Here is a 23,891-nt window from a genome sequence, read left to right as displayed (position 1 = left end):
ACTCCAAGAAACTCCTACTGTTGCTACAATCCCAGAAAAGAGAATGCACTGTGGGCTGAGCAGCTTGTGCTGTCTCCTGGGGTTGTGAGTCTGGCTGCTGGGATGTTGCCTTGAGTGGTGCTCTCTGGTACTGATGGTGAGGTCAATACAGTGGGAAACCTCCATACTGTGAAAGTTTCCTCTGTGCATTTAATGGTCCACATTTTAACGTGTCCTCTTATATGAAACAGAATTCATTTTTCCTTAATATTGTGTATGTAATAACTAATATGGAAATATGTTTTGCATGATTGCACACGTATAATCTATATCAAATCACTTGCTCTCTCAGCAAGGGGGGAGAGGATTTGGAACTCAGAATTATTTTAAAATGAATTTTACATGTAATTGGAAAAAATAATTAAAAAATTCGGTATGTGATTGTTTAGATGTTCTTTATTTTTCATAGTATGAATAGATAGGTGTCCATGATAAGTTCTACTCACCAAACTGGAAATCATGTTGAAGAATGTGAACTTTCCAATTAGACTAGTAGGTTAACAAAAAGGAGATTGACTCACAGAAAAACTGGTGAGTTTGAAACAGACATGGGGGACTTTTCTCCCTGTTCTATAACTGATTTTAGCAGCTAATTCTCTTATGAGCACCTGGAGGTGGTGAGTAAAACATGGCCTCTGCAAAATGAATGATCTGATAACAATCATGACTTCAAAAGACAAACGATGTAGCGTATCTTATACCTCTTGGTGGCAAGGTAATGGACTACAGATAGAGAATCAGATATATACTCTTAGATATGGTCAACACCTCGATTAGTTTGTGCATGTGCGTGCGTGTGCGTGCGTGTGCGTATGTGTGTGTGTGTGTGTGTGTGTCCTCACCTTTATTTTTTAAACAAAATCATATTTGACCAGTTAAGCAACTTAGTGTTGCTTTTTTAAAACTTCTAGATCTAGGATTCAAGTTACATGAACCAAAATAATAACACTAAGAATACCACTAAATGATTTTTTAAAAATAGAAAATAGATTTAAATAAAGTAGATAACATGAGTGACACGAAGGTCCAATTAAAATAAATGAGCCCATAATGTCTAGCAGAGTTGTAGATATCTAATAAATGCTTATTGACAGATGGTTATCAAGTTTCAAACTTTTTTGTATACTTCTTTAACCAAATAAAAATATTTTTGCCATCAAGATGAAAGATCAAATGAACAGCAAGGAAAAAAATTAAAGAAAAAACTAACCCCTAGTTATTTTTATATGGCAGGCATCATCTTGAAAGCAGTAAGATTCAGAAGAAGGAGTGCTAGACTTGAAGTCATAGGGCCTGCGTTTAAATTCCCCCTTTGTCACTGTTGTAAGATAGGCCAATATCCTGGCATTTGGGGCTTAAAATTGGAATAAAAGGAACCAGAAGTATAAGATCTGATGGTTAATAAAAGGAAATTTAGGGGCAGCTAGGTGGCACAGGGAGTAGAGCACTGGCCCTGGAGTCAGGAAGACCTGAGTCCACATCCGGCCTCAGACACTTGACACACTTACTAGCTGTGTGACCTTGGGCAAGTCACTTAACTCCAATTGCCTTCCCTTCTCCCCTTCAAAAAAACAAAACAAAACAAAACAAAACAAAAAAAGAATAAAGATTGTATGTCCTGGGATGCTGTTCTTGACAGCTCAAAAACTGAAACTTTCATCATACTTAGTAGAAGAAAAATTTATTAGGATTTAATTTTAATGATCACTATCACTAAATTATTACTTATGGTAAATGCTGAATATTGGTTGCAATTAAAATCCACCAGAATTTTGATATGCCACATTACTCTGGCATATGAATGGATGAAAATGGAGAAGTCATTAAAATGAGATAATTAACTTCCTGAGCTTATAAAACTACATTCCATTTGTTTTTATTACATTAGCTATGGAGAAAATTTGCAGAAACACTATACAATCTACTATGAAACTTTTAAGGAAAGGGAGATACAAAAAGAATATTTGGAACAGGGATGGACCTGGTAAATTAGGAGGCAAAGATTAAAAAAAACAAATGCCCAGGTATACGAGAAAAGGCAACTATTAATTTTGGGCCAATGTAAAATTCAGCTTTTGGCAAAACAAAAGATTAACAATTGAAGTCAGTCTTGTTGAATTTGAGTTTTAACAGAAATTCTAGAGAGTGTTGAAAGAACAAAGGGAGGACAGCCTCGGCATCTGGGAGACTCCATTGAGGCCCTCCAACAGCCATCCAGAACCTGCCTGCCCTTCTCCCCTAGCCATAAGGCTATAGCTTTCTAACTTCAGCTACAGTAATAGCTAAGTTTGGAAAAAAAAAACGAACAGAAATGCTGAGTTGCCTTTTAAAATTTTTTTTTTTTAAAAAAGGTTTCTAGACTATTGTTTTTGTTTTGTTTCCTTGCTTTTTGGTGGTGTTGTCTCTGGTTATTTGCACTCCAGTTAATGACAAAAACATCAAAACATCAGTAGCAACAGCAGAGGACAAAGAAAATTCAACAGGGAGCTCCTGGTGTCATGACCCATAAAAATGACCTAAACACTTGTGGAGGATGTCATGGATCTTTTAAAGACTATGATACCTCTGCAAAATTTCTTCTTTACCTTGACCATTCTCTATCCACCTAGAGAGATCAGATGTGGCATTTTGCTGTATCTGTGTTTCTGGTTGAACTCTATGGAAACAGCCTGCTCTTAACCACTATCTGTGGGCTGGTGGTGGCAGGCTCTGTTCTGATCCTGGGAGCCATCACTGGAGATTGGGTAGATAAGAATGCAAGTCCCAGACTTTGATTGTACAGAATGTTTCATTCATCATGTGTGGTGTCATCCTAATGATGGTTTTCTTATATAAAGCTGATCTTCAAACCATGTACAATAGATGGGTTCTTGCTTCCTGTTATATCCTGATCATCACTATTGCAAATATTACAAATTTGCCTAGCACTGCAACTGAGATCACAATTCAGAGAGACTGGATTGTTGTTGTTGCAGGGAGTGACGGAAACAAATTAGAAGGTATGGATACTATAGTGTGAAGAATTGACCAGTTAACTAATATTCTGGCCCCCATGGCTGTTGCTCAGATAATGGCATCAGGCTCTCCACTGACTGGCTGTAGGTTTATTTCTGGATGGAAATTGGTGTCCATATGTGTGGAGTACTTCTTATTCTGGAAAGTTTACCAGAAAACCCCAGCTCTAGCTTTGAAATCTTCTCTAAAGTTGATGAAACAGAACTGAAAAAACTGAATTTATAGAACGATATTGAGTCAAAAGCCCAGGAGGGATCCCATCTTATGGGTGAAAATGATCCTTAGAAGTATGAGTTTGAGAATGAAAAAGAGCCTGGTTGTGCTTCCCAGATACTGGAGCCTTTCCATACTTTCCATGTGGGATGGATCTCGTACTACAACCAACCAGTGTTTCTTGCTGGCATGGCTCTTTCTTTCTTCTATATGACTGTCCTGGGCTTTGACTGTATCACTGCTGGCTATGCCTACACTCAGGATCTGAGTGACTCAGTGCTCAATTATCTCATGGTAGCCTCAGTCATCATTGGTACTATGGGAACAGTGACTTTCACCAGACTATAAGAAAAGTATGGCCTTCTTCAAACAGGTTCAACCTCTGGAATAACCCAGATGGCCTGCTTGACCCTCTCTGTGGTCTATGTCTTCATGTCTGGAAGTCCTTTGGACTTATCAGTTTCTCCTTTTGAAGATATCCATACTAAATTGTCAAAATAAGGAACTGTCCCCAAGAGTACCTACAGAAGAACCTGAAACTTTCTTTGCAACTGGAACGTATAATTTACTAAGTGAGTCTTATCCTACTAAGGGATACATGGAGATGAATCCAAAGCCCATACTTTTAATATCTGTTAGTCTGCTGTCATTGATACTAGAACTGGTCTTTGGGCTTTGATTTGACCATGACACAGTTACTCCATGAAAACGTAATATAGTTGGAACGAGGCACTATAAATGGTGTACAGAACTCGATGAACTATCTTCTAGATCATGTGTACTTCATCATGGTCATCTTGGCCCCCAATTCTGAAATTTTGGTTTATTTGTGTTGATTTCAGTCTCTTTGTGGTAATGGGCCATGTGATTCATTTCTGATATGCCCAGAAAACTCTTGGAAATCAGTTTTCTTTGTTGTGCTGATACAAAAACAGTCTCCAATGAAGCAGAAAGTAATGTGTCTGTTGTGTAACACGGTTAATGTTGCTATCCCTGTTACTGAATTGTAGCACCAGTCCTTACTTTAGGCCACCCAAATATGGTCAAGATATTTCTTTTGAATTTATGGGAGTTATGCCTTAAGGGGTAAGCTTCAAAGAAGCTAAAATATGTAAATATGAATTAAGGAGTCCCCTTCATATCTAGGTATTAAATGACTAGGAAAAATACCCCACCAAACTGAAATATGGGGAATATACTGGCAATGCTGATGTTCCCCTTTTGCCCTAAGGGTAGAGAGAAGCTAGAATAGAAAAGAGATGTTTATGCTTTAATATGGTTGCTCTTTGATAGATGTCCATTGTCTCTACATCTATATGCTCTAGAATTCAGATGCATTGCTTGCCCCCTAAAATGGTTGTTGTACTCATTCTTTTTGAAAAGGCTAGACTCATGTTCTTTGTATCTTATCCCTCTCATTTAAATATAGTAATTAAAATAATTTCTCCTCCAACCATGAAAACTAGAGTTTGTTAACCTGGTATCAGTATTATTCTATTGATGGGGAGGGTTTGAGACATATGTGGGAAGTTTTGATACTCATCCAATACTTTCTTGCCCTGGCTATTTCAGCTGAACTTGGGAGAACATGTTTATTTATATTACTACCACATAGTATAGAATAGAGCAAAATATATTACACATGTATAGCACTTCACATAATGAATTAGCACATAAGCCACAGATGTAGTTATAACATAGCAGTATAAACCATATTTACATGAAGATGCAAGACATGCTGAAAGTAGTCTTCATACGGTAATAACTGAATTATATAAGCAAGGAGCTAGAAAAGAACATAAGAGGGATATAACTGAATTTTACTCCTGCCACTGAATTAAATCAAGTCTATGGTCTTGAATTATGAGAGTCTTAAACCTGGTGAGTTCAATGTAAAGTTTGAAGAGTAAACTGGCAAAGTTTTTGTTTTTTAAACCATATGACTTACTTTAAAGCAGACTTTTGGTAAAGTAATTGTATCTGTACCTTTTTGTAGCCAGAAACTATTTTAAAATAGTTATATAGTAAGAATAGGTTAATAAATGTGTTCCATCTAAATGTCTTCAGAAAAAACTAAAGAACTTTTGCATTTTGCTTTTGAAGGTTTATTAGTCATTGTTGAGGATGCCAGCACCAAACTGGTACTTGGGAATTAGCTGTTTATATACTTTCATGGAAACTGCAATATGTTTTAATGTTTAATATTTCCTCCTTCCTTTTTCATTTTTTCCTACAATCTGACCATGTGATTTACTTTGTTGGAAAAAAAATCTTTGTAATGAATGTATATATATATATATGTATATGTATAAAGAAAGAACAAAGGGAGCCAAAAGGTTATAAGGACTCCACCATTGATGCAAAGGGATTTTATTTCACATTGAATTGTGTTACAGAGATCTAAACAAGTCAGTTTACCCAGGTTAAGGCCTAATAGTGGGCCAAATCTAGCCCTCAGATAAATACTAGCGCCAAAATAATCAAATTTGTTCAACTTATCTTTGGCAAACATGACAGACTCTAGGTTAGTATGTCTTAAACTCTCTGTTAATAGAGGAGTTTAGAACTGATATTTTGCCTCAAGCCAGAATAAATCTCTAGTCTTGAACTTGGATTCTGCCATAATCCTTTGGGGTTCAAGATGTTTGGTTGAGTCATGTGAAATTATATATTGTTTCTCTACAAAACCTTGCTTAGGAATGGTGACATTTTTAAAATCTCTATATCCCCAAAGTGTTTATCATCATTCTGTCTAGTTACACAGATAACAGAATAGGACAAAAGATTAACTTCATGCATCAAGGAAAAAAAACAAGAAGTAGGTCCAAAAACACTTATTGATCAGTTAACAGTTATACATTCAACTTTATTTTACCTTTCTACCTCTAGAACATGTGCCCTATAAAGTGGGGAGGGAACAGTGCACACATTTGTGAGACTAGAGTGATTCTTTGCTCAAATTAAGTGTATTACAGAGCTTCTGGGATACTTGTACTCTATCCTTCTAGCGGTGTAGCCCATAGTTCACTGTTGGGAAACCAAGGAACATGCCTAGTCAAATCATGATTTACTATAACTAAGCATTCTGTCCTAAATGCCCCAATAAGAAGAGTAAAGACACTGAAAGAAGAAAGTGATAGACTATACACTCAACTTTCTAGATTTTCAAGGACCTTCCATTAAAGTGAGTTTGTCTTCTGTGAATTCTGAGGATGATAGGTTGAATTATTCTGATTTTGGGGTGATGTAATGCCACTCACCCTTTCTCTAAACTCTTCAAAGTTTGGTGTCCTGAAATATAGGGCGCATGGCAGACTATGTCTGGCTTTCTACTCTTTTGCATCATGAATTCTAATTTTAGTAGTTACTTCCTCCAACAAAATGCCTATCATTTCTATCCCATCGAGCGGTTCCTCTTTGACCATGAGAATCAGATATGGAAGAGTAGTTCCCCCTTGTTGGTTCCTTTAACTTTTGAATGGTGAAATCATAATTTCATCTTTGTGGAAACTTTCAGACCTTCACTATGTTGCCGTCACTCAGGAACCTCTCCTCTCTTCCCACAACAGATTGATGCCATCTCTCTAAAGCATCATATCTAAAGCCTGATTGTGGTTATCCATCAGGTTATCCTCCCTCCTTTGTCTTCTTCTCCTTTCTCCCTACCCTTGCCACTTCAATACACGTGTTGGTATCTCCTCAAAATACCTGGCTTCTCATTTCACCAATCTCTTCAACTCAGATAACCTAAACCTTCATTTCACCTCAGCCACAGGGATGCTCATAGTTTTGATCTTGCCATCACCCATTAGTGAGCCATGGGCCAGAACTCTCAAATGTTCATGTCTGACCACAACCTCCTTTCTTTCCATCTGTCCCTCTCCTTCATCCCTCTTACCATCTCTTCGTTACTTCACAACAACCCTCCATCCTCACCTTGTGCGCCCACCCCATCAACCCTGCACTGGCCTCACTTTTCTCCTCTTGTAGTCTTAGCCCTATGGTAATCAGTTCAACTATACTCTCTCCTTTAATCTTGAATTTCTTGCTCCCTTGTCCTATTCATGCCCATGCCATGCCCTGTAGTCTTAAATTACTTCCATCATCTATATCTTCTCTACTCCTCTTCATATGCCACTGGAGGAAGTTACCTAGTCAGGCTAACTGGCTCCACTATGAATTCAATTTATCTGATTTCGATTGGATCATCACTTCTCAAATCAATCTTTTTATTTTTCCATGACCAATTGCCACACTGTACAGTGACTGTTGCAAATCTCCTCTTCCCTCTTTAGGCTTATGCCCCTTTCCCCCTTTCTTCTCAGCAAAACATCTCACCCCCTATATTACTTTGCAAGTCCAAGGTCTGATATGTTTGAGGTTAGTGCTTAATGATAAGCATATTTTGTTTCTTTTGCAAATAATATACTTACCTTGTTACATATGCTAGGTAAATAAAATTTGTACTAAAAGAATTTACAAGTTTTCTTTTGTCTATAGTAACATAACAGTCAGAATTTTATAGCTCACTCTTTGAGAACCACCCCAGCAGAGAAATTCACTATTTCCTATTTTATTTTTGGATAGGTCTAACTGAGAGAAAGTTATTTCTTAAACCGAGTCTAAATCTGGTTCCAAATAACTGATAGTCATAGGATTTCTTTCATGCCAACTTTGTTCTCTGAAATTACATAGACTAAATCTAATATCTCTCCACTCCCTTAATAAGTGTAGTAGGCATCAGCTGCCTGCAAGGTATGATTCAAAAGTCACTGGAAACCTTTTTCTCTCTGCTCAGCCCTCTCTTCTGCTCCCTAAAGATATCATCCTAGAGACCTGCCTCTATTGTAACATAAATGATTCATTCTTTTGGGTTAAAAGTGACCCCTGGTGAGATAACACTTTAAAAGCTATTACCAATTTAGCACGTTAAAAATCTCCTTAGAAATTAGAGGGTAGAGCCCTGAGGGAAGGGGATTTAGAAGAGGCAAGTCATCACAGAGGAGAGTGTATAATGTGGAGATACCACTAGAGAAGGGCAGATCTGTCTCTGTACTGGAGGTCTCTGGGCAGCTCTGAGGCAACCTGAGAATTCTAGGACACAAAGTACCTGCTGCTAATATGAAAGGAGAGGGAATTAAGAGCACAGAGAGAAATTGGAGGAGGGGAGGGGGAGGTGATAGGCCTTTCAAGACAAACTTCTGCTACTTCACAGCTTTGAACATTACGGCCAACTCTGACAAGAGTCTAGTTATTAAAAGGAAATAATGCTGGGGAAAGAGAGGGCTGATTGGGCCATTCCTTTTTCTATTTTAAGTTGGAGACAAGGAAAAGTGAGTTAGGGAAACAGATAATTAACAAAAGCCTATATGTGGAGGGAAAGAAGTGATAGCCTGAATACAGAAAATGGATTCATTAGGTGACAACAGTGCCTTGAATTGTATCATAATGTTTCTCAGGAAAAGTATGCTATAAGACATGGATTAAGCCTTTGGTATGATTCACATTGTGACAAGGTGAAAGTGTACTCCTGTTTCCCTTCTTGCAGAATTATCTGTCCTTCCTTCCTTCTTCCTTCTTTCCTCCCCCTCCCTCCTCCCTCCCTTCCTCCTCCCTCCCTTGCTTCCTTCTACCTACTCTTGCAAGTGTGTTATTCAGATCAACTCCTTGGGTTCCCACATGGGTCTGTCTAAGACAACCTGTGAATGAGGCAATAGAAATGTTTCCATGATGGTATTAATATCCCATTAGAGCAGCAATGAATAGGACTCCACATAGGTGTACTAACTGAAAGTTTTAGTGATACAGATGCTGTTGAGGCCTCTAGTAGCTCTAGTCTAAAGTTACCTCAAAGGGACTAGGTTTTTTTTTGTTTGGTTTGGTTTTGTATAGGCTTCTTACTTCTGTGAGAGGGATTCACCCTGTGGGGGGCCAGGATTCAGAACACAGAATCACCTCACTTATTTGGGGTGATGGGTTGACTCTGTTCTACCTTTGTCCTTTCTTGGTCTTTACCAAGCATGGGTGGTTTCAAGTTATATTGGCCTCTAGGGTACACGACTGTGTTCCAAATGAGGTGTCTCACTGTTAAAACAGTATTTGCCCTGAGTAAATGTAGATATCTCATTTGAAAATGTTTTTGTGGTTCTAGGGAAGGAATTTGGGCTGAAAATAATTCAGAATTTGAGAATGAAAGTAAAAACCTTAAGAGCTAAATTCTATCATGAACACATGGATAGAAAATTTTCCAGGTAGAAAGTTTCCATGTAAAAAAGAAGAGTGTTGGGGGACAGAACCAAGATGGTGGCTGGAAAGCAGGGACTTGCTTAAGGTCTCCCCCAAATCCCTCCAAACACCTGTAAAAAATGGGTCTGAACAAATTCTAGAGCTGCAGAACCCACAAAATAGCAGAAGGAAGCAAGTCTCCAGCCCAGAATGTCCTGGATGGTCACTGGGAAGGATATATCACACAGAGCTGGGAATGGAGCAGAGCAGAGTCCAGCATGGGCCATGCCAGGATAGACCAGACTCACCAGAGCAGGACTTAGGGCCATGAATCATTGAGCTGTGGCAGTAACCAGACTTCTCAACACACAAACACCAAAGGCCATGGAGCAGGTTAGTGGGTAAACTGCTAGATCGGATTAGAAAGCAGTCTGGCCACCAGCCCTGGGGGTGGTGCAGCAGTGGAGTTCCAGCATCAGCTGCTTCTGGAGTCCCTGGCTCACACAGTGGGAGGAATCAAGTGGCAGACCAGAGCAGGGGTATAGGGCTTTCTTTGCCCTGCTTGGATCTGGGTTGCAATCCTGGTTGGCAGTTCTTGGGGGAGGAGGAGCGCTGCTGTGGCAGAGATTGCACTGACAGTGGAGTAGAAGTAGCTCTGAAAACAGCAGTGCAGCCCCTAAAGATTGGGACAAAGCACTCTGTACAAGCAGTCATACCCTGACAAAAAGCTCAAAGGTCAAGAAGTTGGCAGGGAACATGGACAGACAGCGAAAAAGGACACAGACTCAGACTGACTCAGACTCTAAAATCTTTTTTTGGTGATGAAGAAGATCAAACATATAGCCAGAAGAAGTCAACAAAGTCAAAGAGCCTACATCAAAAGCCTCCAAGAAAAATATGAATTGATCTGAGGTCATGGAAGAACTCAAAAAGGATTTGGAAAAGCAAGTTAGAGAAGTAGAGGAAAAATTGGGAAGAGAAATGAGAATGATGCAGGAAAACCACGAAAAACAAGTCAACGACTTGCTAAAGGAGACCCAAAAAATACTGAAGAAAACAGCACCTTAAAAAATACACTAACCCAAATGGCAAAAGAACTCCAAAAAGCCAATGAGGAGAAGAATGCCTTGAAAGGCAGAATTAGCCAAATGGAAAAGGAACGCCAAGAGACCACTGAAGAAAATACCACCTTAAAAATTAGATTGGGGCAAGTGGAAGCTAGTGACTTTGTGAGAAATCAAGATATTTAAAAACAGAACCAAAGGAATGAAAAAATGGAAGACAATGTGAAATATCTCATTGGAAAAACCACTGACCTGGAAAATAGATCCAGGAGAGATAATTTAAAAATTATTGGATTACCTGAAAGCCATGATAAAAAAAAAGCCTAGATATCATTTTTCAAGAAATTATCAAGGAAAACTGCCCTGATATTCTAGAACCAGAGGATAAAATAGAAATTGAAAGAATCCACTGATCTCCTCTTGAAAAAGATCCCAAAAAGAAAACTCCTAGGAATACTGTTGCCAAATTCCAGAGTTCCCAGGTCAAGGAGAAAATACCACAAGCAGCCAGAAAGAAACAATTTGAATATTGTGGAAACACAAACAGGATGACACAAGATCTAGTAGCTTCTACATTAAGGGATCAAAGGGTTCCGAATATGATATTCTGGAGGTCAATGGAGCTAGGATTAAAACCAAGAATTACCTACCCAGCAAAATTGAGTATAATGCTCCAAGGCAAAATATAGATTTTCAATAAAATAGAGGACTTTCAAGCTTTCTCAGTGAAAAAACCAGAACTGAACAGAAAATTTGACTTTCAAATACAAGAATCAAGAGAAGCATGAAAAGGTAAACAAAAAAGAGAAATCACAAGGGACTTACTAAAGTTGAACTGTTTTGTTTACATTCCAACATGGAAAGATGATGTGTGTAATTCATGAGATTTTTCTCAGTATTAGGGTAGTTGAAGGGAATATACATATATACGTATATATAGACAGAGGGCACAGGGGCGATATCTAAAAAAAAATAAAATTAAGGGATGAGAGAGGAATATATTGAGAGAGGGAAAAAGGGAGAGATAGAATGGGGTAAATTATCTCTCATAAAAGTGGCAAGAAAAAGCAGTTCTGTTGGAAGGGAAGAGGGGGCAGGTGAGGGGGAATGAATGAATCTTGCTCTCATCGGATTTGATCTGAGGAAGGAATAGCATACACACTCAATTGGGTATGTTACCCCACAGGAAAGTAGGGGGAACGGGATAAAAAAACGGCATGATTGAAGGGAGGGCAGACAGGGGGAGCAGGTAATCAAAAGCAAACACTTTTGAAAAGGGACAGGGTCAAGGGAGAAAATTGGATAAAGGGAGACAGGATAGGATGGAGAGAAATATAGTTAGTGTTTCACAACATGAGTATTGTGGAAGTGTTTACATGATGATACACGTGTGGCCTATATTGAATCACTTGCCTTCTTAGGGAGGGTGGGTGGGAAGGGAAGAGGGGAGAGAATTTGGAACTCAAAGTTTTTAAAAACAGATGCTCAAAAAAAAGGTTGTTTTTGTATGCAACTGAGAAATAAGATATATAGGGAATGGGGCACAGAAATCTATCCTTCCCTACAAGAAAGTAAAGGGAAAACGGATGGGGGGGGGGGAGTGGGGTGACAGAAGGGAGGGCTGACTGGGGAACAGGGCAATCAGAATATATGCCATCTTGGAGTGGGGGGGAGGGTAGAAATGGGGAGAAAATTTGTAACTCAAAATCTTGTGGAAATCAATGTTGAAAACTAAAATATTAAATAATAAAATAATTGTTAAGAGAAAAAAATTTAAAAAGAAGAGTGTTTTACCATTTTGATCTAAATTAATCTGATTTTGGTAACAAAGTGACTTTTCCTTCCAAATGTAAAAATCACTGTGCGTTTTGAGAAAAAGAAAAAAATGGAACACCATAAGCCTTCTTTCAGTGCTTTGAAAAAATTAGGTGCTTAACAAAATTTTAAATTAGGGAATGACTGAACAGATTGTGATATCTGTATGCAACTGAATATTTCTGGGCTTAAAATGATGAATAAGAAGATTTCAGAGAAGTATGGGAAAACTGTATGAATTGATGTAAAATGAAGTAAAACCAGAGAGGCAAGTCCAGAAAGGAGAGCATTCTAAGCATGGGAGAAAGACAGAGAAAATTCCTGGAGCTGAGTGATGGAGGGTCTTCTTTGTGGAACTGCCAGGAGGCCAGGGTCACTGTATTGGAATACATGGCAGAGAGTAAAAAGGGGCCAGGTTATTATTATTACTTTTTTGGCATAGGTTTTTTACTGCTGTGACAGATGGAGGGTGGCCAAGATTCAGAACATAGAATCATCTCACCTATTTAGGGTGATAGGTTAGCTCTGTTATACCTTTGCCTTCAAACAGAAAAACCTGAGAGAGGAAGGGGGAGCCATGGGAGGTTTGAGGAGGGATGAAAAGGTTTGGAAAAGCCAACATGGGGAATGAGACAGTATATTGATAAGGGAGGTATCTGAAGGCTTTCGTCCTTCCTTATCAACATCACTGTCTTTTAGCCTCAGTAGAACTTCAGCTTTTGCTGCTCTCAGTGGTGCATTCTCTCTTCCTTACCCAGAGATCTGGAAGATTTGAAAGAATCATGGTACAGGCTCAAATCCTGGATCTACCAATTGTACCTATGTGACCTTGGGCAAGTCACTTAACCACAGAGCCTATTTCCTCAGTTGGAAAAGAAGTTTGGACCAGTTGCTCTCAGAGGTTCCTTCCAGCTTGAAATCTACCAAACTACAAAAAAATTACCTTCAGCCACTGAAAGGGAGGATTCATGTGAAAGTGTAGTTTGTAGAGCTGAAATGTTATTTTCCAGCATAGCAGTGCTTGAAATAAGCACCCATATGCAACCCAGGTACTTGGCAAAGCAAACTGACTATTGCTTAACTCAGTCAAACCTCTTCAAGGAAAAAGCCCTATCTGCCAGCACTAGGGTGGGCAAACTCATCCTACCTGGAAATGACAATTTAACTAGCTGTTAAGAACCAATGTGGTATTACTTTTAGAAAGACGAAGATTAAGTATAAGCCAATAGCTGAGGTTTTAAAGAGTAAAACTGAGATACTGGAGGAATACACAGAAATACCAAAAGATACAGAGATGTACCAAGTAGAACAAAGCAAGAGTATAAACTTTCAGTGGCCTGTTTACACGGTCAGCTACTAGAATGTACAAAAGATGATACTGTTTACCTCAGTAAAGTTACTAACAATCTGTGATCCTCATCATTTCAATTTAACAAACACCTAACTAGGAAGCAAATACTACATGAGTAATCATAGCTTTTTCTCGACTTCCATCCTCTCTTCCCTCTCTTATTCCCACATAAGTGCCAGAACTTAGAAAGGAAAGAAAATGTTCACTGATTTCTCACCTCTTATGAAAACCGAAGGTTCTAGTCCCCATAATGTTACCAGATCTGAGTTGCTCTAAAATCCTATTATACTTCAGCCCAGTTTAACCTTCTTGGGTTTCTTGTTTGAACTAGCTTTATTCAGCCATTGTTCCCCTTTGAACAAAGAGATGAGTCTCTTCAATCCACAGGTCTATCATGATTTACCTCCAAATAATAGCCTTATTTAATGGCTTCAAATAACTGCACAGAAGATTAAAAGAGCAAAATGTACTTTGCAGACTGTGGAGGGGGTACACCTGGAAATATTCCACTCACCTGAACATATTCTACAAAGAAAATGGTGGCATAATTTTATTCTAATTATTGCCTGAGAATGTGAAAAGAATTAAAATAATGGAGTGCACCCCATGACAAAAAGACTGTCTTCCTAAAGAAGGCCCTTTTCAGGACAGTAATTTGCACATTACAAAAAAGACAACAGCAAAGTCACTTTAGCACAAGTTGGCACCTAACAAAAGAGGGAGAAATTGAATGCTTTTGAAAAAAATGTTAGTATGCTGAAATGATGAGAGAAAAGATACTCTACCATATTTAGGGTATGGGCTGAATTATCCAAATTTATGAAACTTCGTGATGACTTTGAGAGATAGGTCAGTCTGTTCCTCAGGGAAGTTAATTTCTTTTACTAGTTGTGGTTGTCATTTCATGCCTTATAATTAATATTTGAAACTCTTACATGTTCATACTATTTTTTGCAGTCACTGGTTCATTAGAATATATAATTTCTAATAACCATCAAAATAATGACTAGCTGAAACTATTATTAGGTCCCACAACTAAAAATTTATAAAATAGCAAATATAAAATGAAACTGCAGAATCAATCAAATATTTTTTCTTTATGTGAAAAGAGAGTGACACAGGGGAAGTTCTGCTTGTCTTAGAGTTAGAAGAGAGCCTGGATCTGAATTCTACCTTTAAGGCTTCCTAGCTGTGGGACACATAGGTCATTTCGTCTCGTTTTTTTCCCTGAGTTTCCTCATCTATAAAACGAGGGAATTGGATTCTATGATTAAAAAGGGGCTATTCACCTCTAAATTTGTGGTCCTGTGAACCCAAGTTTAGAAACAGAACTCTAATTCAGGTCTTTTACCTTGAAGTTCAGTTTCCTTCTCTTACTACCATGTACTAGCTAACATTTACTACCACAGCACTCTCAATGTTAGTCTCCATGTTGCATTTCAGGTTTTCTCTTTTAATTCACAATCTCCCTGGGTACCAGGAATGTTCAAGAATCATTGTGGAGTGGGAGGTGAGGGGATAATTAAACAAATTTTTGAGGGTCAAATAACATTTACTAGGGTCTACATGATAAATCTCTAAGGTGTATCTCCTTCTTCAAATACTATCTTACCCTATATGCTTAGAATCATTGGAAAATTTTTTCTTAAATTTCATTTTACAATGCTATTTCATAATTTTCTCTGTCCCTACCCCTTCCCTTCCCCTGCCCCCACAAGTTAAGTTCTTTGAGCCATGGATTATTTCCTTTTTGTCATATCCCCAGGTGCTTGCATGATGTCTTGAATATAGCAAAAACTTAATAAATGTTTGCCAATTGAATAAAAGTGGCTGTGAGTCCTAATAATGGTATTATTCTTGGTTTTAGTAATGGGCCAATGGCTGTAAACATTTTATAACTCTATCGGTTTACTTTGCTAGGCTCCAAACTTCTTTAAGCCAGTGTGTTGGTAAGCAAAATGGGCTCCTTAGCACTTAGTTCAACAAGTGCCCTTGAATAGTTTGGCTTTTGTTCCCTTTGAGTAATTCATTGAGCCTTACTAGGTGCTGAGCCCCAGGCCCAAACCCCTATTAGGTGTAAAACCTTAGTGGCTGTGGATTGGCAACTAAGGTGGGGCCCAAGGTGGGGCTAATTCCAGGGAGGGCCTAGTTTACATGTCTGGGAGAGCAGAGGCTTTTAGACCACGTCGCCTCTTTGTGACTATTCTAGGTCATGTGGGTGAGTCGCATGTGTGACTCACCCCTGACGCTGAAAAAAGATATAAAAAAAGGGGTTGGCCTTTTCTTCTTTGGAGCTCCTCCTTACAGCAGTGGTGGCGTGTGACTCTGGGCCAGCCCTTGTTCTGAGCTCCCAGGCTGAACCTAGATGTTGATAACTATGAATCTGTATTGGGTCTGTCTGTTGATGTTTATAATTTGTTTGTATGTTGCTCTGAAGTTCAGGGTTCTGGCCTTCTCCCCTGAACTAAGTGACTGATATTTGTATGCTGAATTAAAGTGAGCTTGTCAACCCCTTCACCTTGCTTTCCTTAGTTAAGCAGATCAAAAGAACCTGTGCTGTTGGCAGCTTTCTGGGTGCTGGCTGTGGGTGGATCTTACACCCCCACAGAAGCTGCTAGCCAGATTGTTGAAACAGCCAGCCACCAGATATATGTGTGTTTTTGTTCTTTCTGATGGCTAGAAACTACTGACAATATTCTTTGGGTTGCTTCATTGTTCTGAATTTTGGAATTACCACACTCCCCAAAGAATTAAATTTGTCAAAGGGCAAATGGAATGTGTGGGGTATAAGCGTATTTACCAACCAAAACTTGGGCAGAAAGGGCACATGGCTAGGTCCTGATTGGTGTGAATATTGAATCCCTTGAAGTGGTTGTACATATTCTAACTCATAGTATTCAAAATTATAATTATGTAAAATATACCAAATGCTTCCAACACAATGGAAATAAGCAGTAGAAATTCAAATAAAATGAACACTTCAGGTGATACATTGGTACTTAGCTGTAAAGCATATCATTAGAAAGATGAGTGACACGGTAAAGTAAATTGATTGACCAATTGTATAGTGAAAGTGGGCTCAATGTCAAAAGAAATAGAGAAAGACTTTCCATACATTGGAAGGAGCTCCTGTGTAGCCTCTCCTGGGATGCATGGACTAGGGTCACGCAAGATGAGAAGGCTTGAATGTACTTGGATGTACATTGATAAGGTACATTGATGAGATCACAGATCCATCTGTTATGTAATTATTTAAGTTTAGTTGACTCCATAAATTTGACTTTCAAAGAAGCACTAGTCATCATTCTAGAAAGTATTTGTGTTTTTCCCTACTGCTTTTTCAAGCCTTTTTCTGCTAATTATGATGACAACTAACTCATAACGAAATCCTTAAAGCCTCAGATGTTGACAGGAAGAGTTCCTCCTCTTCATCGTCTCCTTCATCTTCATCATCATCATCATCATTATCGTCAATCAGTGCTGGCCAGAGTCTTGTTTCATGGAAAATCTGGAGAATTAATTGCTTTTAATCCTCTTTGCTTAACCTCTAGATTTCTGATTACCTCATCTGATTGGTAGCCAGCCGTGTGTGTGTGTGTGTGTGTGTGTGTGTGTGTGTGTGTGTGTGTGACCTGTCCTTCCCAAAGGTACAAACTTTATTTCAGGACTGTTTCAGTTCTTCTCTGTGCAATGTACAGGCCATATAGCCTATTGGGGTGGGGAACCTGCAGCCTCGAGGCCACGTGTGGCCCTCTAGGTCCTCAAATGCCTCCCTTTGACTGAACCCAAACCTCACAGAACAAATTCCCTTAATAAAAGGATTTGTTCTCTGAAGTTTGGATTCAGCCACACTTGAGGACCTAGAAGGCCACATGTGGCTTTGAGGTCACAGGTTCCCCACCCCTGGTAACTCATTATTTGTTTTGGGCCTACAAATTCTTCAAATAAAACAACTTTTGGTCTTCTACAATCATCTCTGGGAATTTGCCTGATTACATGGTGTTTTATCCTTTTCCTTTCTATAAGGAAGGGGCCCTGAACTTTTGATTGACAGAGATAGAGCACCAGTCCTGGAGTCAGGAAGATCTGAGTTAAAATCTGGTTTCAGACACTTACTAGGTGTGTGACCCTGGGCAAGTCACTTAACCCTGTTTACCTCAGTTTCCTCATCTGTGAAATGAGCTGGATAAGGAAATAGTAAACCACTCCAGTATCTTTGCCAAAAAAAAAAAACCAAACCCTAAACAGGGTCACAAAAAGTCAGACATGACTGAAAAATGAAAAACAGCAACAATTCTATTTGTCTCTTGCTCAGAGAATATGGGCTAAATTTAATTTTATAGCAGGGAACATATTCATGGCCTACAGAAAGCAAGAATTCACTCAGAATGCTGCTTGCAGCTTTTATTTCTGATTGGCTGGAGGATGCTTGATGCTTCAATATGTTATTAGAATAGCCCTTCCTAGGGATTGTGAAAAAACAGGCCCATTACTATATTGTGGTTGTAGCTGTAAATTGCTTTGGAAAGCAATTCTGAATTGTGCTAAGAAAGTGATTAAAATCTGTACATGCTTTGACTCAGAGTTCCCATTGCTGGGCAAACACTCCAAAGAAATCAAATATGCACAAACCAAAATAATCAGTGGTATCAAAACCTGGAAACAATGTATGTTCTCATTGATTGAGAAGTAACTAGAGTTATGGTACGTGAATATATTATAAAGCTACTTTGCTATGACAAGCGATGGATGTGATGACTGCAGAGAAGCACGGAAGACTTACACGAATTGATGCAAAGTGAAATAAGCAGAACCAGGAAAGCAATATACATAACTACAGCAATGTAAATGGAAACAACAACAATATCAAATACAAAAACCAAATATTGTATTATTATAATGATACAAAAAGGGGAGCTATGGGCACAGAACACTGCAAAAACTCTTGGACTTGGTTGATGTCTCTGTTAGTTTTGCTGAATTGCTTCCCCCCTACATTTATTGCTTTTATTTTTTGTTACAAAGGGATGGCTCTCTTGGTAGCAGGCAGCTAGCTGGTGCAGTGGATAGAGTGCTAGGTCTAGAGTCAGAAAGACTCATTTTCCTGAGTTCAATTCTGGCCTCAGACTCTTACTAGTTGTGTGACCTGAGCAAGTCACTTAACCCTGTTTGCTTCAGTTTCCTCATGTGTAAAAATGAGCTGGAGAAGGAAATGGCAAACTACTCTGGATGGCACTGAAAAATGACTGAACAGCAACTCTTGGTTGGGGGTATACTGATAATGAAGATGACATTAAAATTTTTTAAATAAATGAAATTCCATATTGGAGGGGGGCCGGGAAGAATAGCTTTTCCAGGACATTTTTAAAGGCTACTCACTTACTCTTCTGGCATTGTTTTGTCATTGGCGGACTAGTTTAGATAGCCATTTACATCTAGATCTCTAATGGTAGGGTTGTTTTTTTAAATTAAATATATTTAAAAGTATAAACTCTTGGGAAAACCAAGTTCCTGTGCCATCATACACAGTAGTGTTCTCCCGTACTCATTGTGACTGGCAGATTCTTTTAATTTCTCTTTCTTCTGGTTCCTGACTGGCTTCAGTGGGGGCTAAAGTAAAGGAATAATGTGGGAAAAGTAGCAGAATTCTGTTCTTGGAGTCATGAGAATTCCAACTATTTATCATTTTAAAAGTAGTGTCAAGAAAACTGTTTCTCTAGAATAGACTAGCCATTAGTGCTTCAGACATTTTTTAAGTGCAAAAGAAAAATATGCCTAGAGTTAAAATTTCTTCTTTACCAAAAGTTAATTACTTTATTTTTGGGGTGAATGACTACTGCCACCAGACATAGCAGCACTTAGATGTCTAGAAATTACAAAGCTGTCATTTCATAAATGTGATGGCAAATGTTATCACTTGTGCATAAGGAATAGATTAAGCCCACTGGGGTATTTGATAATTTCCAAATCACAGAATCTCAGATCTGGAAGGGATCTTTGATCTCACCTACTTCAAACAGTATTAGAACATAACTTCCCTCTACAACACACAAAATACGTGTCCAATCTTTGCTTAAAGATCCAGGACCTCCCAAGGCAGCCTACTCTTCTTGGGATAGTTGCCCTAAACTGCTCCTTTTGCACCTCCTAGAAATTGCTTTTAATTCTGCTCTCCTCTGGCACCAATAATAATGATAGCTGACATTTACATGTTTAGATGTTAAGTTGTTTATAAGAAGCTCAATTAGCAAAATATGATTAGAGTCACTCTCCTTTGTCATTTCAGCTTGAGTAGAAATTGGCCACATCTACAGCTGATTAACAATTATTTTAAAACATTCATGAGATTTGCCACCAGAGAGCTGAAAGCGCACATTAAATAGATTGCCATAAAGCTTACACAAAATGGTAAGCAATTTATAGTCTTCCTGCGCAGGGCCACTGCCTGTCTCAGTAGTTATTCAGCCACCAGTATTTCAAGTAGGTTGTACATAAAAGAGCAGGACCATGTCTCTCCTGGACCACGCATCCTATCTGAATCTTGGGTCTTTTTTCTTTTCATATTACCACTGTTCAATTATTTCTAGATGAAGTAATACTTTAGAAAAAAAATATATTTCTCATATGAGAATCTTGACTGGCAATCCATTAAACTTGAAATCTCTTCTCTGTTCCTAATATGGATGTGAACAATCACTATTAGATTTCTGTTTCTCAGGAAAGAACCATAAACATATTTTAAAACTTTGTGGATCTGATGTTATTCGCTTATTTAATGAATAGTCTGTGTACCTAAGAAATGAGGGACCCAGAACATAAACAATGAGGATGCAGGAATGATTTCTTCTCTTGGAAGTCTAGGAAGCCACTTTCTTCTGTTTTTGTTTTTCTTATTTTCCAAAAGGACCAAGAGGATTTTAAATGAGAGTTTTTCTAAAAACTAGGCTCTGAAATTTAGGTTAGGTATTTGGTGACATTGTGGTAAGAAATATAGATTAGAGAATCACTGTGTATTATGAGATGATAAATCTCACCTATTATAATGCCAACTTTACCAACAAACATTAACATCTTAGGCCAATGCTCAAAGTATGATTTGGCTTCTGTTGTCTTAAATTTTCAGTCAGTCTGGATTTAGAAAAGGATATAATCTCCTTACATAACACTATTTAAGATGACAACCACAACCACCTGCTTTGGCTCTCCCTCCCTCCCTGTCCCCAACACTCGTGGGACTGCTGATAGAATATATCCTTGTGCGTACACAGGCCCAGAATGTGATTTTCCATTAGTACCTGAGTCATCGTTATTCCAGAAAGTTCTTGGGTCAGGCTTAGTCAGGATGTCAGCTTTATTACCCGGCTCTTTCATCTATAAAACACAAGGAAGAACAACATAATATGACACTGACTATGATATCTCAGATGCCTGGTCTGCTGAGGTGTCCCATATGATGTCAGATTTAATAGTACTAGATTTAACAAAAAACATAAGGAATTCTAGAGCCCTTGAAATCTCTGGAGAGAGAGAACTAGCCTGAGGCTGTCTTTCCTCCTTTAGTTAAGGAGATCCTGTAAACAATCTCTGTTGTCTCCAGGAGTGGTCTCCCCCCATTCTACCAGGTGGTGGACGCCTCCCCCCGCATGGAGGGAAGAAGGAAGTGTCAAAGGAGATTCAAAGTTCTTAACCCTGCTGACTGGGTGGCCAAAATAGGAGATCAGCTGTGTTCTTCTTGATACCCTCTTCTTTCTACTCTATACTGGTTCTTCTCCTACCTATCTGCCTGCTCCTCAGTCTCCTTTGCAGTCATCCAAATTATGTTAAAGGTGGATGTCCCCAAGAGTTCTGCCCTGGGTCCTCTTCTCTTCTCCCTTTATATATGATTTCACTTGGAAATCTCATTAATTCGGATGCATCTAATATCTTCTGTATGCTGTAGATTCTCAGATCTCCTTATCCAGCTCTCACTTCTCTCCTATCTCCTACTACCTATTAGACTTCTCAAACTGGGTATCTCATAGACATCTTAAACTCAGCATGTCTAAAACTAAACTAATTATGTTTCCTCTCAAACTCGCCTCATTTCTGAACTTTCTTATTACTGTTCAGGGCACTATTTTTCTCTTACTCCCCCAGACTCAAAACTTAGGTGGCATCTTTGACTCCACATTCTCACCTCTCATTTTCAATCTGTTCTCAAGGCCTGTCTATTTCATCCTCCTAACATCTCTCATATATACGCCTTTATCTCCCCTGACACTGCCACCACCCTGGTGCAGGCCCCCATCATCTCTTACCTGGCCTATTATAACAGCCTGCTGGCAAGTTTCCTTGCCTCAAGTTTCTTCCTATTCCAATGGTCAAACCAATCTTCCTAAAGTGGAGATTTGGCTATGTCACCTCCTGCTCCACCACCACTAATAAACTCCAGTTTGAGCCACAGCTTTTGGATCAAAAATAAAAGTCTCTGTTTAACATTCAAAGCTTGATACAACTTTGCCCCCTCCAATCTTTTTAGTTTTATTACATATTACTGTCATGTACTTTGCAGGTCGGTGACATTGACCTCCTTGTTCTTCCTTGAACAAGAAACTTCCTCTCCTGACATCAGGGATTTTCAATAACTGTCTCCCAGGCCTGGAATTCTCTCCCGCCTCATCTCGGCTTCATGGCTTCCTTCAACTTTCAGCCCCAATCCTACCTTCTACAAGAAGTCTTTCCTGATCCCCCTCAACACTTAAGTGCCTTCCCTCTGTTAATTATCTCCAATTTATCCTTTATATATTTTGTATGTACAGGGTGTCCCTAAAGTCTGGACACATAGGAAAAATGTATATTTTGAAATATTTGGAATATTAACAGACCTTAGCCCCCTTGACTTCTTTTTCTGGGGTATGCTAAAGGAGAAGGTATACTCGATGAAAATCATAGATGCAACACCCCTGATTGAACTCATAAAGAGTGAATGTGCTAAAACTGACGGCAATGTGGAGTTACTGCATCGAGTTCATGTGACTCTTGCAAAGCACATCAACCTTTGCATCACAAATGATGGAGATCATATTGAAGATGTTATTTGTTAATATTCCAGTTAAATAAAATGTTGAAAATTTCATTCATTTCACTTCTTGAAAATATGCACTTTCCTATGTGTCCAGACTTTTAGAAACACGCTGTAGTTGTTTATATGTTGTGTCTCCCATTAAATGAAATCTTGTTGAGATCAGGGATTTTTTTTTTTTGCCATTGTATCCCTAATGCTTAGCACAGTGTCTGGCACATAGTTGGTGCTTAATAATTGTTTATTGACTGACAGGTAGCTTCTATGGCTTTTAGACAAGGAGGTCAAAGGACCATAGATTTGGAGGTGGATAGGAGTTTATTAGAAGTCATCCTATTCTGACTACTCTATTCCCTCTTTATATAAATGAGGAAACTGAGACCTGGAGAGATAATGTGTCTAGCCAGAAGTAACATAGGTAATTAGTTATACAGCTGGGTTTTGAATCCAGGTTATCTGACTCCAAATAGAACGACCTTTGCACTGTACCATGTTAGAGTACTCTGAGCAAACACCACCCAAACAAGAATTCTAGTGGTTTTTAGGCAATTGATATCATCGCTGTCAGTATCTGTTCTGCCTCTGATGTGTTCAGATCACACATCATTTAGTCAAGGGGTGACTGACTTTGTTGACATAGTCTCTCCTCCCTCTTCCTCTCCCACCCTGGGAGAGGAGTGGTTCTTCCCATCTAGATTAGTCTACTGCAGACTTCCTCATGGTGAGGAAACAATTGGGTTCCACAAAGTGGACCCCATGTCCTGCTCAAGGAAAGGTCCCCAAAGCTACGCAGTTTGCTTAGCTGTTTTTGGCTACCTGTATCTTCATTCAGCTCTCAGTCCAAACAAAGATAGCCGAAATCTGGTCTGGAGATTAAAGTAGGGTCAGAGGCCGCTGTTCTGTTATCTTGGGCACTGCCAATAGCTTTTGACAAGGTTTTGAGCTAATTATTTATCTTTCCTCAATCGCATGAGGCCTTTCAACACACGGTGTATCTGCAGAGTGGGGCAGACTCAGGCTCGGCCCCAGAGGAACTTATAATCATATGGAGCAAGGTTAACTGACACGTAGGTGCTAAGTAAAAGGCACGTTGATGGATTGATATATT

At 38.9% G+C, this 23,891-nt stretch overlaps 1 protein-coding gene and 1 pseudogene across 1 annotated transcript in view; one reads left to right on the top strand and one right to left on the bottom strand.

Annotated features, from left to right (window-relative positions):
* The window catches only part of SGK1 (serum/glucocorticoid regulated kinase 1), a 160,472-nt gene that overhangs the window by 33,949 nt on the left and 102,632 nt on the right, over positions 1-23,891 (bottom strand). The window contains exon 3 of the mRNA XM_036766803.1: positions 21,018-21,093. Coding sequence (XP_036622698.1) covers positions 21,018-21,093 — 76 coding nt within the window. The remainder of the gene's footprint in view (positions 1-21,017; positions 21,094-23,891) is intronic.
* LOC118856494 lies at positions 2,538-4,240 on the top strand (annotated as a pseudogene).

This window comes from Trichosurus vulpecula, chromosome 7 (assembly GCF_011100635.1).
Source record: "Trichosurus vulpecula isolate mTriVul1 chromosome 7, mTriVul1.pri, whole genome shotgun sequence".
NCBI classification, from domain to species: domain Eukaryota; kingdom Metazoa; phylum Chordata; class Mammalia; order Diprotodontia; family Phalangeridae; genus Trichosurus; species Trichosurus vulpecula.
The sequence above is the reverse complement of the archived record's forward strand: the minus strand, read 5'-3'. Positions and strand labels throughout refer to the sequence as shown.